Genomic DNA, 18461 nt, shown 5'->3' on the forward strand with positions numbered 1-18461 from the left:
ATATTTAATGCCTGGGAAGTTAAGATTTATTTGCTATATAGAAACATCTCCATACAGAACATCTGGCAGTAACAGATACATCAGTTGGGATGATATGTTATCGTATATCAGGGAAAATACAACCTTTGTACTGACTTGGGATGGACATCATAAGAAAGAGGTGGGAGGGAATTGGGCGGTGGGGTGGTATATTCCAAGGCCAACCAGTTGAAAAATCACCGGGAGCTGAGGTTTTACAGTTGGCCTCACATGATTCAGCTCCCAGTTGGACGACATGAAGGAGATTGGCTGATGAAAACAGCAGGGTGCAGGTCAGGGCACTCAGCAGCAGCAAGAGCCACTAGAGCAGGTTGGTGGGTGGTGGCAGGGGGTCTAGCAACAGCTGGGGCGGCAGCAGCTGGACACACAGCAGGTGGGGCGGCAGCAGGTGGTCCGGCAGCAGGTGGTCTGGCAGCAGGTGGGGCGGCAGCAAGGCTGGCAGCAGCTGGAGCCACAGCAATTAGAGCCACAGCAGCTGGAACCCCCACAGCAGGGGCGGCAGCAGCTGGACACGCAGCAGGTGGGGCGGCAGCAGGTGGTCCTGCAGCAGGTGGTCTGGCAGCAGGTGGGTCGGCAGCAAGGCTGGCAGCAGCTGGAGCCACAGCAGCTGGAACCCCCACAGCAGGGCCGGCAGCAGCTAGAGATGCAGCAGCTGGGGCGGCAGCAGCTGGAACCACAGCAGCTGGAACCACAGCAGCTGGGGCGGCAGCAAGTGGTCCTGCAGCAGGTGGTCTGGCAGCAGGTGGGGCGGCAGCAAGGCTGGCAGCAGCTGGAGCCACAGCAGCTGGGGCGACAGCAGGTGGTCCTGCAGCAGGTGGTCTGGCAGCAGCTGGGGCGGCAACAAGTCTCCTGGCCACAGCCCTGGTCAGAGCAGACGGAGCCACAACAGGAGTTGACCATGGTGTCAGAGGGTGGAGGTTCTGGGATGGTTTCCAGGAGAGTGAGGGGCTTGAGTCTGACGTCTCCTCGTGCCATGGCCTCTTATATACTGCCCGTCCGTGGTGAGTTGTCAACACATCTTCCTTGTGTTTGTTTACCTAATATTAACTAATTATCAGATTACACAATAATGTTTGTGCATGTAATGGTTTAAACTTGTGGGAAACAAAATTTCTTTTCTGGATGTGATGAATTCTATCTGGTCTGTGTTTCCTCCTGATTCACACCCACTGGCATCTTCCTGACCACTTTCTCCTCATCTTCCTCCACCGTGGGCTGTCTTGTGATAGGTGGCATTTGCAATTACATTTCGTACTCTCCCTCCTGTATCCCCTAGCAGGTAGGATAAGGGCAGTCCTATTTTTGGTTGTGCATTTCTTCCAATGATCAGTGGCATGAGTAATGATCTGCATGTGACAAGAAGAAAAGGCCCTCTTTTGTGGGGCAGTTTTGAGCAAAGGGGACAGCTGTAGATTTATATGACGTTGCTGATTTCTAGCCCCTGGACTGGATTCTTTTGGATGTTTCTACCTTGGATCACGTCCTCTACCCTACAACCGTGGCAGACAATTATCTGTATGGTTCCCATCACTGCCATGCTTCATAGTTCATGAAGTGTTAACCTTGGTGTCATGTATGTTTGTTTTTATTTGAATCTATTTATCCTAAGTGTACTCATCCATAGTGATGAGTTATGATACACAGAAGCAGGTCCATGTAATCCCCACATCTCTCAGGAGAACATTTCCATTATGGCAGAAAGTCCCCACTTGTCCCTTACTAAAGTCTGAACTACCATAGAGGCAATCACCGTTTTCATGTATTTTTCACTATAGATTAGTTTTGATCTAGACTTTTGAATAGATGATATGTAGTATATATCTCTAGCATATATACTGTTTCTAGAGAATATGTTATTTCTCCTCTGTTTGGCACCATTAACATGCCTATGCCTATGCGAATCACTAACACTGGTGCATATATTAGTGGTTCATTTTGTGCTATACGAGAGAAGTATCAAGACTTATCCTAACTGTTTCCAATGTATGTCATGGTAGGGTAACCAGGCATTCCTTAAGCCCATCTTTCATTTTTAATCTTAAATAGAGATGCATTTCAGTGCGCCCTAAATTTTTAAAAAAGTCTTTCATATTATTTAAAATGCACATATGCAGTGTGTGCAGCATGGTCTTTCTTGGCTTTGGGAGTTGATTCCCTTGGTTTGTCACTTGCATGCAGCACTTGGTGCTTGTCCCACTGGGTGCCTCCTCTGTGCCCATCACCCATTTTCCCCACCCCACTGACCCTCGGTTTGTTCTCTGTATTTAGGACTCTCTTAGGCTTTGCCTCCCTCTCTAGAGACAGAGACTGTTAAGGGCAGAGAACTAACTAAGGATCCCTGGAGGGGCTTGCGTGGGGGAATGGGCTAAGTGGGTGATGGCATTGGGGAGGGCACTTGTTCGGATGGGCACTGGGTGTTTATGTAAGTGAGGAATCACTAACTTCTTTTGCTGAAACCATTACTACCCTGTATGTTCACTAACTTGGATGAAAGAAAAGAAAGAAAAGAAAACAAAAGAAAAGAAAAGGAAAGAAGGAAAGAAAGAAAGAAAGAAAGAAAGAGAAAGAAAGAAAGAAAGAAAGAAAGAAAGAAAGAAAGAAAGAGAAAGAAAAAGAAAGAAAAACAGAGGGAGGGAGAAGAAAGGGAGGAAGGAAGGAAGGAAGGAAGGAAGGAAGGAAGGAAGGAGGGAGGGAGGGAGGAAATCTGAGACTCGGCAATGAGTGGGTGGCCCTTCGCTGTTTCCATGGCAGATCCTAGATCTATAGAAACTATAAAATTCATCTACAGAGGGAAAAGAAACAAGAAACCAGTATGATCCCTGATGTCAAGATATAGGTCTACATGTCACTACTTTGTAGACAACCAGCCTTGACTTCCATTTCTGGCTGCACTCTGAAAGCTGGGTTCCTGGCCACGTAAGAGGAAGTGCTTAAGGAGGCCAAGACATGGCCAAGTAAGTACTGGTAATTCATCTCCGCATGGCAAACAGAATAAACCCATTATAAAAGGCATTCTTTTAGCTTAAGAGCAATATATTCCCATGTGTTTAAGTAAGAGTAGGTGGTATTTTTACTTTACATTTTGGCAGATTTGTTGTGAAAAAATTCAGGCCATACCACATCGTCTGAAGAGCAGAGAATACGTCCAGTAGTTGGACGAGGATCTGTCCCTTGGTACTGAGCTAGAGTTAGAAGGAAAGCATAGACATTTAAGAGCCCATCAAGAAGTAGAAAATTTGAACAGACCCATAACCAGTAAAGAAATCGAATTAGTAGTCAAAAATGTCCCAAAACACAAGAGTCCAGAGCCAGATGGCTCTCCAGGGGACTTCTACCAAACATTTAAGGAAGAGTTCATACCTATTCTCTTGAAGCTGTTCCAAAAAATAGAAATGAAAGGAAAACTTTCATACCCTTTCTATGAAGCCAGCATTACCTTGATTCCAAAACCAACCCCATTAAAAAGGGGATCTATAGACCAATTTCCCTGATGAACATGGATGCAAAAATCCTCAAGATATTAGCCAACTGGATCCAACAATACTTAAAAAAAAATTCTTCACCTCGCCCAAGTGGGATTTATACCTGGGATGCAGGGCTGGTTCAATATCTGCAAAACAATCAACGTGATTCATCACATCAATGGAAGAGAGTTCAAGAACCGTATGATCCTCTCAATAGATGCAGAGAAAGCATGTGACAAGATACAGCGTCCTTTCTTGATAAAAACCCTCAAGAAAGTAGGGGCAGAAGGATCATACCTCGAGGTCATAAAAGCCATATATGAACAACCCAACACTAATATCATCCTCAGTGGGGAAAAACTGAGAGCTTTCCCCGTAAGGTCAGGAACACGACAGGGATGTCCACTCTCACCACTGTTATTCAACATAGTATTGGAAGTCTTAGCCTCAGCAGTCAGACAACACAAAGAAATAAAAGGCATCCAAATCGGCCAGGAGGGAGTCAAACTTTCACTCTTTGCAGATGACATGATACTCTATATGGAAAACCCAAAAGATTCCACCAGAAACTGCTAGAACTGATTCATGAATTCAGCAAAGTTGCAGGATATAAAATCAATGCACAGAAATCGGTTGCATTCCTATACACCAACAACAGAAAGAGAAGCAACAGAAAGAGAAATCAAGGAATCGATGCTGTTTACAATTGCACCCAAAACCATAAGATACCTAGGAATAAATCTAACCAAAGAAGTGAAAAATCTATACACTGAAAACTATAGAAAGCTTATGAAAGAAATTGAAGAAGACAAACCCAAAAAAGGAAAAATATTCCATGCTCCTGGATAGGAAGAACAAATATTGTTAAAAGGTCAATACTACCCAAAGCAGCCTACATATTCAATGCAATCCCTATCAAACTAACACCAGCATTCTTCACAGAGGTAGAACAAACAATCCTAAAATTTGTGTAGAACCAGAAAAGACCCCAAATAGCCAAAGCATTCTTGAAGAAGAAACCCAATGCAGGAGACATCACAATTCTGGACATCAAGCTGCATTACAAAGCTGTAATCATCAAGACAGTATGGCACAAAAACAGACACTCAGGTCAGTGGAGCACAATAGAGAACCCAGAAAGGGATCCACAAACTTATGGCCAACTAATCTTTGACAAAGCAGGAAAGAATATCCAATGGAATAAAGACAGTCTCTTCAGCAAGTGGTGCTGAGAAAACTGGGCAGCGACATGCAGAAACACGAACCTGGACCACTTTCTTACACCATCCACAACAATAAACTCAAAATGGATGAAAGGCCTAAATGTAAGACAGGAAGCCATCAAAATCCTCAAAGAGAAAGCAGGCAAAAACCTCTTTGACCTTGGCCACAGCAGCTTCTTACTGAGCATGTCTCTGGAGGCAAGGGAGACAAAAGCAAAAATGAACTACTGGGACCTCATCAAAATAAAAGTTTCTGCACAACAAAGGAAACAATCAGCAAAACTAACAGGCAACCCACGGAATGGGAGAAGATATTTGCAAACGACATATCAGATAAAGGGTTAGTATCCAAAATCTATAAAGAACTTATCAAACTCAACACCCCCAAAACAAATAATCCAGTGAAGAAATGGGCAAAAGGCATGAACAGACACTTCTCCAAAGAAGACATCTGGGAAATACGAATCAAAACCACCATGAGATACCACCTCACACCTATCAGAATGGCTAACATTAACGACTCAGGCAAAAACAGATGTTGGCGAGGATGTGGAGAAAGAGGATCTCTTTTGCACTGCTGGTGGGAATGCAAACTGGTGCAGCCACTCTGGAAAACAGTATGGAGGTTCCTCAACAAATTAAAAGTACAACTACCCCACGACCCAGCAATTGCACTACTAGGTATTTACCCAAGGGATACAGGTGGGCTGTTTCGAAGGGACATATGCACCCTAACGTTTATATATATGTATACGTATATATATACGTATATATATATATACGTACATATATATATGTATACGTATATATATATACGTACATATATATATGTATACGTATATATATACATACGTGTATATATATATACATACGTATATATATATACATACATATATATATATATTTATACACACACACACACATATATCCACAATGGAGTATTACTCGACAATCAAAAAGAATGGAATCTTGCCATTTGCAACTATGTGGATGGAACTAGAGGGTATTATGCTAAGCAAAACTAGCAAGTCAGAGAAAGACAAATATTACATGACTTCACTCATATGAGGACTTTAAGATACAAAACAGATGAACATAATGGAAGGGAAGAAAAATATGAAAACAGGGAGGGGGACAAAAACATGAGACTCATAAATATGGAGAACAAAGAGAGAACAAAGAGAGGGTTAGTGGAGGGGTTGAGGGAGGGGGGATGGGCTAAATGGGCAAGGGACATTAAGGAATCTACTCCTGAAATCACTGTTACACTATCTGCTAACTAACTTGGATGTAAATAAAAAAAAAATAAATTAAATAAAAATTGTTTTTTAAAGAAGAGCCCATCTGTGACCCACTGGCAAATGCAATCTCTTTCTAAACCTTTCTAAATCTCTTACCCACTGGTAAATGTCAGTGGATCTCACCGTGAAAAATGAGAAATAGAAGAAAGCTTACCACTTCTCAAATCCTATTAGAAAAAACAACTGTTATATATTGTATTTTTCCATGGAGGAGCCAGCTCACATATTAACATATGAATTCTTTTTCTTGTGAAGACCCCATGGAAGCATTCATTTGACTAACAACACCCTAATATTGCATTTTTACAATGAAAAAAAATGCACATATGGTGTAAAGCGTACAAAGTACATGTATGTGATAAAAAATAGTTATAGGGGCACCTGGGTGGCTCAATTGGTTGAGCGTCCAGCTTCGGCTCAGGTCATGATCTCGCATTCTGTGGGTTCGAGCCCCATGTCGGCCTCTGTGCTGACAGCTCAGAGCCTGGAGCCTGCATCCGATTTTGTGTCTCCCTCTCCTGCCCCTCCCCTGATCGTGCTCTGTCTCTCTCTCGCTCCCTCAAAAATAAGTAAACATTAAAAAAATAGTTATAGAGCAAACATCCACATATCAAAATCTTGAGTCAAGAAATAGAACCCTGTTACTACTAAGAAGGCTCTTCTATGCCTTTTCTTGACCACGAACATTTTTCCACCCTACAGATGATTATTATGCCGATTTTTGAAGTAATCTTTTCATTTATTTTTCTTGCAGTTTCATTACCTATGTAGGCATCCCTATATGATACAGTTTTATTTCGCATCTTTCTGAATTTTTATATGAATGAAACCTTACTGTAAGTGTAACTTTTTTTTTAAAGTTTTTATTTATTTTTGAGACAGAGAGAAACAGAGCATGAACGGGGGAGGGTCGCAGAAAGAGGGAGACACAGAATCTGAAACAGGCTCCAAGCTCTGAGCTGTCAGCACAGAGCCCGACGCGGGGCTCGAACTCACGGACTGTGAGATCATGACCTGAGCCGAAGTCGGACACTCAACCGACCAAGCCACCCAGGCGCCCCTAAGTGTAACTTTTGTACTCAATATTATGGAAGAGTTTGGGTAGGTAGCTTCCAAGAAGGTCCAATGTTTTCCACCTCTTGGAGTTCATGGTGTCATGTAATTCCCACCCCTCAAGTAAACTGCGTATCAACAGGAGATGACAACATCAAGTGATTGAGTTACAAAAGATTGTGACTTTCATCTTAATGCCAACTCTTTCTCTCTCCCACTGGCTTTGATGAAGCCAGGTCCTACGTGCGAGATCCTTGCAGCAAAGAACTGAGCATAGTCTCCATTCAACAACCAGCAAGGAAGCGAGGGCCTCCCTCCTGTGGCCCTTAAGGATCTGAATCCTGCCACATAAATGTAGTTGGAAGTAGAGTCTTCCCCAGGTGAGACCTCAGATGAGACCCCAGTGCTAGCCAGCACCTTGAGTGCAGCCATGTGAAACCCTATGAAATGGAGAGTCTGGGTGGGCCATACCTGGATTTGGATCCTCAGAAATAGAGAAAATAAATGTCACTATAAGCTGCTAAATGTGGGGGTAATGTTACATAACAGTAGGTAACCAGTATAGATTTATCTAGGACCACAGCACACACAGGTGAGAAGGGAGGCATCGAAAGGTGCCAAGAAATAGAAATGCTAAAATGGATATAGTCATAAGGTCACAAAGCCAAGCAGCCATTCCCTGGGAGGGTCTGGGGCACTCTCTTTACCACACTATTAGGGAATCATCAAGTACCGGTGTCAGCAGCATCTTGGGAGAGGAGTGCCTATGGTCTAATGTTAGAGGTTGTGGTAGGGAATACTGTGACCAAACTGTGCTCCCTAGGAAGAATGGGGATGGTCATAGCTCTGAATGACTGAGTCATGTGCAGGACTTAATTGTAGGAAGTAATGTGGGTATAATTATGTGATTGCCAACAATGTTGGAATGACAAAGGGGGCAGAATGATATGTGACCCTCAGGGATCTTTCAATATGGTAATAAAGCATGATGTCCCTCATATAGGATATAGTTAGCCAACTCAGATACACCTTTATAGAAGAGTGTGTGTGTGTGTGTGTGTGTGTGTGTGTGTGTGTGTGTATAGGTGTGTGCATGCAATTAAAGGAACAAGAATAAAAGAACAAAGGCTGAGACCATGAACCAATGGAAAGTCATGATCCCTGGCGGAGTTTGCAGAGTCAGGCTATTAGTAGACCTAGAAACCATTAACCTAGAAATGAAGAGGCCAATCGTCGAGGATGAAGGGCTGCACAAGTATATATCATAGAATTTCTTTCATCCTTACTGAAGGAATCTATGGCCATTGGTTCAGCAGAAACAGGAATACTCATGTGTTTGCAGGCTGTCGGATGAGATATGAGCTGAACTCACTACTGGATATGTACAATCATTCATGGTTCCTATTTAAACACCTTGATCTAATGTCAGAGTTAAAGGAGAAGGTTCCTCACTACCTTCATCGCAGTGATCCACTGGGGGGAATTTGTGCCACCTTCTACCATAATCGTAGGCTGTGAACATCTACAGGTCTCGGCTCTAAGACAGGAAAGCTACCTGGAAGGGACATGGTAAAGTTCTGTGTGGAATTAACCTCCGGCTGCCACCTTATCCTTTTGGACTTCTAGTGCCCAGACATAGGAGCTATGGGAGCCACAAGGAATATGTTTAGCATATTACATGTTTAGGCGATCTACAGGGACATTCATGGTATTCCTATTCCCGACATTCACTGCAGATGGACAAGTAGTTGTAGTCTGAAGAGGACACAGGAACCATGGGTTCAGAACTCTCAGGAATGGAGACCATGGTCACTTTACCAGGCAAGTCAGCTAAAGGAGCGCAGAAGCTGCCCACTAACTCTCATCTTCTAGGTTTTGATAGAAACTGTGGCAAACGACCTGGAGCAAGGTTACTGAGAGAAATGCATAGATATGGGCAGAACCAGGAGTAGGTATACGATAACCCATTCTGATTCTCTTTGTCATACATGCCCTCATCCACAAGGTAGTGCGAGTGTGGGCTACGCGTGGTTCACACTGATCACCCACTATCTGCAGGTAACTGTCTCAGGCTCTGGGGTGGGGGCCACCTGGAGTTCTTCCTCTCCATCCTTTCCACTCACCAAAGGATGTTGACAGGTAGCGATAGGTGACGTAGGAGCACAAAGGCCCAACCGCTTTTTCCACTAAGATGAGCGAGTCCGTGGCCCAGTACACACCCCTCATGTGTGGGTCAGAATACGGGGGTGAGTTGAACTGAAAGCACCCTTTGTCTTAGCTTCTTTTACTGCCCTGTGCTGACTCCGCTTTACACTGGGTCTCCTGAGAGCACCTCCTTCCTTCTGCAGTACTTATGCAGGAATACCCGTTGTCGGCTCTGGTGTTTTGAATGCAACGTGAGAATCACAGTTTGGTGCGGTCCGCCTCAAGCATAGCCTCCTTGAGAGAGACACTTCCTAACATGGCGAGCTGTTTTATTCGTGGGAGTGTCTGCGGTCCTTTGGGATATATGATGTTCCAAGAATTGGACACAGGAAGTCTAAAACCAAGTGTGCACAAACTGTGAGAAGCAACAGCATCCTATGAAAAGATTCAGTGGTTCAGCGGAGAATCAGGTCAAGAGCCCACGGTGTCACCCAGTGACCGTTCATATCATAGGGAAATGTTTGAAGGCACTGTTACTGAGACTTGGAACACTGGTGTCAGGTCGACCTCAGGGTCGGAGCTCAAAACAGAGGCTTGAGACCAAGTAGATTGTCTGGGAGGTGATCCCAAGTAGTGCTCTAGGGATACTGTGAAGTGATCCAGGGAAGGGTAGAAACCAATCCAGGTTGATTTCAACAGCAGGTGAGTCCTGTGGGCATCGGGGGTTCGTTCAGTGCTACTGAGGCCCTCTGGTCTCACATGTCCCACTAGAGGGAATAGAGGCTAGAGCACTTATGCACCAACTACTGGCCACCGTTTGAACGCTTCTCCCGGGCACGTGCCTTCCCTGTTGTGTCCTTTGCGATCTGCTCCTTCACGTAGACTGAGCCCTCCGCAGAGAGTTCCAGGCGCTTGCTGTAAGCCACCATCCTACACTGTTAGTGTGGGAAGGACTGAGGTGATAGAAGTGAAAATCCTGAAATGGCCTGCTATGATCTCCTCTTTGTGCAGAGAATTAGAAGACCTGGCAGCTAAGGGTGACCATTCACGAAGGAAAAAAGAATGAGACACGATTCTTTATATTTAATGCCTGGGAAGTTAAGATTTATTTGCTATATAGAAACATCTCCATACAGAACATCTGGCAGTAACAGATACATCAGTTGGGATGATATGTTATCGTATATCAGGGAAAATACAACCTTTGTACTGACTTGGGATGGACATCATAAGAAAGAGGTGGGAGGGAATTGGGCGGTGGGGTGGTATATTCCAAGGCCAACCAGTTGAAAAATCACCGGGAGCTGAGGTTTTACAGTTGGCCTCACATGATTCAGCTCCCAGTTGGACGACATGAAGGAGATTGGCTGATGAAAACAGCAGGGTGCAGGTCAGGGCACTCAGCAGCAGCAAGAGCCACTAGAGCAGGTTGGTGGGTGGTGGCAGGGGGTCTAGCAACAGCTGGGGCGGCAGCAGCTGGACACACAGCAGGTGGGGCGGCAGCAGGTGGTCCGGCAGCAGGTGGTCTGGCAGCAGGTGGGGCGGCAGCAAGGCTGGCAGCAGCTGGAGCCACAGCAATTAGAGCCACAGCAGCTGGAACCCCCACAGCAGGGGCGGCAGCAGCTGGACACGCAGCAGGTGGGGCGGCAGCAGGTGGTCCTGCAGCAGGTGGTCTGGCAGCAGGTGGGTCGGCAGCAAGGCTGGCAGCAGCTGGAGCCACAGCAGCTGGAACCCCCACAGCAGGGCCGGCAGCAGCTAGAGATGCAGCAGCTGGGGCGGCAGCAGCTGGAACCACAGCAGCTGGAACCACAGCAGCTGGGGCGGCAGCAAGTGGTCCTGCAGCAGGTGGTCTGGCAGCAGGTGGGGCGGCAGCAAGGCTGGCAGCAGCTGGAGCCACAGCAGCTGGGGCGACAGCAGGTGGTCCTGCAGCAGGTGGTCTGGCAGCAGCTGGGGCGGCAACAAGTCTGCTGACCACAGCCCTGGTCAGAGCAGACGGAGCCACAACAGGAGTTGACCATGGTGTCAGAGGGAGGTTTGGGGTGGGTTTCCAGGAAGGTGGGTTTGGAAGATTTGAACATCTGCTTCCCCAAGGTCACCTTTTATACCTTGCTTGGTGGCCAGTGTCTCACATGCAACACTCTTTTCTTTTCATTGTTTGTCCTAATAGTAGCCAGTTATCAAATTAGCCAGTTTTCATTTTCAGGTTAAGGTTTTCAAGATAGATGGATAACATGATTTCATTTTCCTGATACATGACTCATCCCATCTGCTTTTCCTGAATCATCTTTAATGTGTTTGTCTTGCTTTAGCTACCTAAAAGAAAGCTGTCACCTGATTTATGTCTAGAGGTATATGTGTTTATCTAATTGTGCTTAGCAAATCATATGTACTCTTGGGAGATAATGGTTCTTAGAGGCCCACATTTGTTTTGGTGACCTGGGAATATCAGGGTGCATTTCAGTCTGATGGCCCATTCATAGTGGGTCATTTATGCTGGGAACTTTTGAGTATGGATTAGGGGATCACTGTCATGAGGATAAGAATCTTAGGACACACCTCCTCCCCATTGTGATCATGCCCCATTATCTAGACTTCCTGCTTGGAAAGAAATAACTTTTCTAAGAAGTAAAACTAGGTCACAAATTTTGATATATCTTGTTTTCTCTCAGGTCTATCAAGGCATACTTAAAATACAAAAAATTCCACATGGTCAATGTTTCCATTTTGTTGAGTTTGGATATATGCCTAGACCCATAATACCAACACCACAATTGAGGTAATAAATATTATCTGTCATCGCCCAAAGATTTATTTGTCCTCTTGCTCTGCATGTTATGTGTGGTAAGAACACTTAGCATGAGATCTACCCTCTTAACAAGTTTGTCAGTGCACCCTGTTGTATTGTGAGCTATATGTACATTGTTGTTCTGTAGATCTCTAAAGCTTACTCATCCTGTATAAGTATAATTTTATATTCATTAAAGAACTACCCATTTCCTCTTCCTCCCTGGAAACCACCATTGTACTCTCTGCTCCTATGGACTTGATGATTTTATGTGTAATCATGCAGTATTTACTTGTCCTTCTGTGACTTACTTCACTTAGCCTAATGTCTTCTAGGTCCATCCATATTGCTGCAAATAATGGGATTTCCTTATTTTTATAAGGGTGATGATATTCCATTATGTGGCTATTTCATATTTTTTAAATCCATTTGTCTGTCAGTGGACATATGGGTTATTTCCATATCTTCACTATTGTGAATAATGCTGTTATAAACATGGGAGTGCAGATACCTCCTCAAGATCCTGATTTCACTTCTTTCAGATATATACCCAAAAGTAGGGTTGCTGATTTATACAGTAGTTCTATTTTTCATTTTTTAGGAACCTCTATACTGTTTCCCATAGTGGCTGCGCCATTTTACATCCCAACAGTGTAAAAGGGTTCTAATTTCTCCACATCCTCACCAATATTTGCTATCTTTGGTGGGGTGTTACAGATGTGAGGTGGTATTTCATTTTTCTCCACAAACAAACCTCCAGAATTCAGCTTTAGGGCTTCTTAAGGGAAGTCAGCTGCAGAGATAGAAGCCCTCTATCTACCTGTATCATAAGGTTCAAGTCCCTTAACTTCTGCTTTGTTGGGCTGACTTTTCTTCTGACTTTGACTTCTTGTTTTTCTGTCTTTGTCAGGGCATGTTGACTTATCTCTGTTTCCAAGATTTACTTGTCAATACAAGTTAGATTGCCCAGTGTCCTTGCCTTTTACTGTAATTCATATCTTACCATCTTGCTGTCTCTTTAAATTGCTGGGCTCTGAAGATACCCTATATTTTTCTGCTTCATTACTTAAATTGTTGATCAGATTTCACTTTCTAGGTCTTTATTTCCAAGAAAGGAGACATAAAATGAATATCCAGGTTAGACAACACCAACCTATTTATTCATAGTGGGATGGAGTAAAAGCTTAAAGGTTACAAAATTCCCAACCAAATGACTAGCAGACTAGTGTTTCAAAAAAATAGGGGCACTGCCAGTTCATCAGCTGGCTCTTCAAATACATTTTCCCCGTGGAGAACAAGGGAACCCAGAGAATGAGGAGAACACTGGAAAACCTTGTCTTTGAATTATGTTCTTCCAAATATATGTCATTTTCAACTTTAGGATGGTTTTTGAGTAGTCATTTCATTCTTGGATTGGTCTTTCTGAAAACGGAACCATGGACATCTCAACTTTGTTGAGTCTTTCCGTAAAATATGTTTATCAAATCATGAAGTTGGGAAAGATTGAATATATTGAATGCCAGAATCATGATTCCAAGTGACTTGGACGTCCTAGCATAAGAGGCAAAATCTAGCACAAGGAAATCTCAGAGCCTTTCTTAGATCTAAAAGAGTAGTTACCAATGCAACATGGCACATGGGATCGAGGAGGAGTAAATATATCTAAACTTCTTGGGAGAATTTATTTGAACTGCCTACATATCCTAAGGTTGTATGTACCCTTAGCAGCTCTTCCTTGGGTATATTATTACCAGAATGAGCCATGTTACTAGTGGTATTGGGTAGCAAAAGAGATTCAGAATTGCTGCTCTTCAGATAACCACTGGACATCTATAAGCATAGATTGAAGCAGTTTGTAATGAAAAAGACATAGGTGTTTACATGATATTGTAACCTCAGAACAAGTCCACATTTAGTGCCATTAAATGCTGAATGCAGACATTAATACATTAACGCAAGTGTGGTATTTTAAAAGGAAGAAGACACAGTTCTACTCCTTTCTGAGCATTCAGAACACATCTGAAAATGTGTTCAGTTCTTGCCTACATTTAGAATAATAGAGATAAATTGTGGTATATTAAAAGCAAAATTGCTAAGATGGTGACATCGTGATCAATGAAGAGCAGGTGAAAAAACTTGGGAAAATTGGCTTAAAGAAAAGAAAAGTGGAGCAAAGGCATGGCTGTGCAGCATGGAGGAGCTGTATGTGAGAGATTGGACTTGCCCCAAATGAATGTCATGGGCTGACACAGGATAAGTGGGTGGCTCATAGAGAAAAAAAAATTTATACTCACCATAAAGTTTTATGGAATGGCTTCCTCCATACATAGCAGGGGGACGTAAGTGTAAGCTGGTGTTGCAGAGGAAGACTCATGAACCAGATGGAGGAGATTGGGTGAAATGACTTTGAGGATTCCTTTCTACCATAAGGGACCTATAAGTCTAAGCAATCAAATTCTTTACGGTGCTTCTTTTTTTTTTTTTCGTGGCCATTATGCCCTGGCCCTAATTTCCAAGCTGACACAACCAAGCTAAAAACCCAGGCTCACACATACAAGTGCACATAAAACTGGTAAAATCTGAACAAGTTCTGTAGATTGTGCTAATGTTAGTTTCTGAGTTTTGGTGTGTACTATAATTCTATAAGAAGTGACCATTGGGGGAAATTGGATAGAGAGTACCCAGAATTTTGCTGTACTGTTTTTCAACTTCTTGTGAACCTATAGTTATTTCAAAATAAAATGTAAAATAAAGCTCAGTGGAGGTAAAAGGGAGCATACTTTTGTCTACCATGTACCTTTATCTTATTAAATCTTTGTCACAACTGTCTTTTTCCTTCAATCAATAAAATATATATTTGAGAAATGAAGAGATTCTTGTAGGTATGAGATAAAATTTGAAAATTCTAGTTTGCTGCCTTGAAGTCAGACACATAGAGTTTAAAAAAATTTTTAAAACAAGTGTAAAAACACTTAAGTGTATCTTAAGTGTAAGAACACTTAAGATATACCTTCTTAGAAAATTTTAAGTATATAAAACAGTATTGTCAGCTGTCAGCACTATGCTATATAGTAGATCTCCAGAAGTTACTTATCTTGCATAACTGAAACTTTGTACTCTGACCAGCATCTTCCCATTTATTCCTTTCCTCAGCCCCTGGCATCACCATTCTGCTCCCTGCTTCTATTTGATTATTGAGTTTGATTATTTTATGCATGTAAGATCATGCAGTATTTGTCTTTCTGTATTTGACTTATTTCATTTAGCATAATGTCCTCCAAGTCCACCCATGTTGCAAATGGCAGGATTTCCTCCTTTTAAAGCTGAATAATACTCCATTCTATATATACACTATTTTTTCTTTATCTGTTCATCTATAGATGAATGCTTAGGTTGTTTCCATATCTTGGCTATTGTGAATATTATTGCCATAAATATTGGAGTACAGGTATTCCTCTGAGGTTCTGATTTCAGTTACTTTGGATACATACTCAGAAATGGGATTGCTGGATTGTATGGTAGTTCTGTTTTTTAATTTTTTAATTTTTTAATGTTTATTTATTTTTGAGAGAGAGAGAGCAGATGAGGGGCAAAGAGAGAGGGAGACACAGAATCTGAAGCAGGCTCTAGACTCTTAGCTGTCGGCACAGAGACCAATGAAGGGCTCGAACTCACAAACCACAAGATCATGGACCTGAGCTGAAGTCAGATGCCTAACCAAATGAGCCACCTAGGAGCCCCTGTGTTTTAATTTTTGAGGAACCTCCATATTTTTTTCCATTATAGCTGTACCAACTTAACATTTTCACCTACAGTATACCAGAATTCCCTTTTCTCAACATCCCTATCAACACTTGTCTTTTTTTTTTAATAATAGCCATCCTAATAGGTATCAGGTGATATCTCATTGTGATTTTGATTTGCATTTCCCTGATGATTAATGGTGTGTGACAATTTTATAGGTGTGTATCATCATCCTTTCTTTGGAGAAAAGCAATCCTAAATTGAGAGTTTAAGTAACACGTCCAAGGCCACAGTTAGTATGTGGTACAGTCAAAATTCAGACCTAAGTCTAATTCCCAAGTCCGTGGGCTATCTACACTGAGCTGCCTCTGTTTAAATTGGTTTAAATCAATTCATGGATTATAGTTTTCTAAGGACTCTTTTTTGTTGGCAGTTGTAATCCATAGCTCTCATGTTATATGTATTAGGTTCAAAGATGCCTCCCTTTAAACCTTTTCTTGTTTCTGCTAACACTTAATTGTGACCTGGATAAAAATCTCATTGGTGAGTACCAGTTTAATTTTTCTGTTGTAGGGTCCCCTGAGAATATGTGCTCCTATGTCACATGAAAAAGAGCAATATGCATTGAACATTTCATTAATAAGAAATAATGAGAGATGAGCAATATCAGTGCCTTCCAATACTAAAAAGTTTTATTTGGGAGCCTCAAGAAATTCCACATGAACATAGATTCCATTGAGAAACATTGGAAAGAAAAAAAACCTAGAAGAGGAACATTTAAAGACTTTTATATTTAGAATCAGAATTAGAAATTCTGAAAAATCAGCTGCATAATCTGACCATAAATTCTGACTCATTTGGCAATAAGGTATTTCTACATAAGAGAATAAGTGACATAGAGACCAGAGGTTTCCAGATCAGTCCATGGGTCTGTTTGTAAGTTCATGACATCAGGAAGTGCCATGTGTTTTGTTAAATTAGATGCTTTCTTCCTGGACTGAAGGATGGGGGCAAGGAGGTTCCAGTCCAGAGCAGGATGTTCAGCAGCAAGAACTGCCATAGCAGCTGGGGCAGCAGCAGGTGCAGGTGGTCTGGCAGCAAGAGGGGTGGCAACAGCTGGACACACAGCAGCTGGGGCAACAGTAGGTGGTCCTGCAGTGTGTGGTCTGACAGCAGCTGGGGCAGCAACAAGTCTCCTGGCAGAGGCCACGGCCACAGCTCTGGTCAGAGCAGATGGAGCCACAACAGGAGTTGACCATGGTGTCAGAGGGCAGAGGCTCTGGTTGGGTTTCCAGAAGAGTGTATTCCTTGAATCTAGAAGACTTCTTGCTCCAGGCCCCCTTTTACACCCTGCTGAGGGACCTCTTTCCATGTTACTGTTTACCCTAACAAGTAAGCAATCGTTTAATTAGGTAATTACATTTTCCAAGTTGGATGGAAAACATTGTTTCCTTTGCCTGATTAGGATTTATCCCATTATCTCCTCCCCTGTCACATCTTGGCTGTCTTCCTTTGTATGAATCATCTTGGCTCAGATTCTAAGCTGAATATGTTGACTCTCTCTCCATCTGCCCTTTCCTCCTGAATCATCCCTGGTAATTCTGTCCTTGTAGGCACCATCTATGTTTACAGACAGAGAAGCTTCTTCCAGAGAGCAGTTGTCATGGTGAACCTTGACATGGAGTAGTCCAGGTTTCACTCTTCCTCATCTGTGGGTCTTATCATGCTTGCAATTTTTGCAGCATTTCTTATGGAAAAAAGATTTAGTCATAGGTTAAATCCAGATATAAGAAAATCTCAGAAGAATGGAATCTTAACCTGAGAAGTCAAAGTAAAATCCATCAGTGTGGTCAGTTGTTAGCAAAAACAGTTGTGGGCACATGCAGAATTCTCAAGATACTCAGACTGTGTTCTAATCCCATTTCCTGGACTTGCTGTTTTTAAAGAACAAATATGTATCTGGAATGGACATATAGCCCTTCAGGAATCACCACCACTAGAATTGATAAGAGAACCTAATATATGCAAAAAAATTTATATTTATATATAAAATAGAATATACAGTATAGCCCCAATTATGTAAAAACATAGAGAAATATTGAAATTATTACAAATATTAATTTTATTAACATTTAATTACAGATATTAAAAATGATATTAACAGTATTTCTGGTTGGTGGACTTACGGAAACTGTTAATTTTCTCCTTAACACTTTTATCTTCTACTTTTCTTTGATGACTTTTCTTTTGTAAAGAAAAGAAAAGAAAAGAAAAAAGAAAAGAAGGAAGGAAGAAAAGAAGAAAGAAAGAAAAAAGAAAGAAAAAGAAAGAAAGAAAGAAAGAAAGAAAGAAAAAGAAAGAAAAAAAGAAAAAGAAAACCTTGTTGTGCAATTACACCACTATTTAGAGATCTCTAATGTGACCCTCTAGGACTGGGGGTTGGAAGATACCAGATCAGGATGATACTGTCAGGGAGGAAGAATTTCCTTTTCCCCTCAAGGTCCTTCTAGCTGGACTAAGAAACAAGTTGACAGAGGCACCTGGGTGGCTCATTCGGTTAAGCTTCTCACTCTTGGTTTCAGCTCAGGTCATGATCTTACACTTTCATGTGTTCGAGCCCCATGTTGGGCTCTGCACTGGCAGTGCAGAGCCTACTTGAGATTCAGTATCCCTCTCTCTCTGCCCCTCCCCCACTTGTGTTGTCTCT

General features: G+C 42.4%; 2 protein-coding genes across 5 annotated transcripts; both read right to left on the reverse strand.

Annotated features, from left to right (window-relative positions):
* Positions 1-250: 250 nt before the first annotated feature.
* Positions 251-971, reverse strand: LOC122233451 (keratin-associated protein 4-2-like). Its single transcript, XM_042965627.1, has one exon. The coding sequence runs from the start codon at positions 937-939 to the stop codon at positions 373-375; it is 567 nt and encodes a 188-aa protein (XP_042821561.1). The 5' UTR covers positions 940-971; the 3' UTR covers positions 251-372.
* Positions 972-10554: 9583 nt separating this feature from the next.
* Positions 10555-17017, reverse strand: LOC102950787 (keratin-associated protein 4-3-like). Of its 4 annotated transcripts, none has more exons than XM_042965605.1 (3): positions 16877-17017; positions 16113-16116; positions 10555-11189 (listed from the first exon to the last, which is right to left on the reverse strand). In XM_042965605.1, the coding sequence occupies exons 1-3, from the start codon at positions 17011-17013 to the stop codon at positions 10677-10679; spliced, it is 654 nt and encodes a 217-aa protein (XP_042821539.1). In that variant the 5' UTR covers positions 17014-17017; the 3' UTR covers positions 10555-10676. The 4 variants fall into 4 exon arrangements, with proteins under 4 accessions (XP_042821539.1, XP_042821538.1, XP_042821537.1 ...); XM_042965604.1 differs by having other exon boundaries at positions 16113-16120; positions 16851-17017; XM_042965603.1 differs by lacking the exon at positions 16113-16116 and having other exon boundaries at positions 10555-11197; positions 16836-17017.
* Positions 17018-18461: the final 1444 nt, after the last annotated feature.

This window comes from Panthera tigris, chromosome E1 (genome assembly GCF_018350195.1).
Source record: "Panthera tigris isolate Pti1 chromosome E1, P.tigris_Pti1_mat1.1, whole genome shotgun sequence".
Taxonomy (NCBI): domain Eukaryota; kingdom Metazoa; phylum Chordata; class Mammalia; order Carnivora; family Felidae; genus Panthera; species Panthera tigris.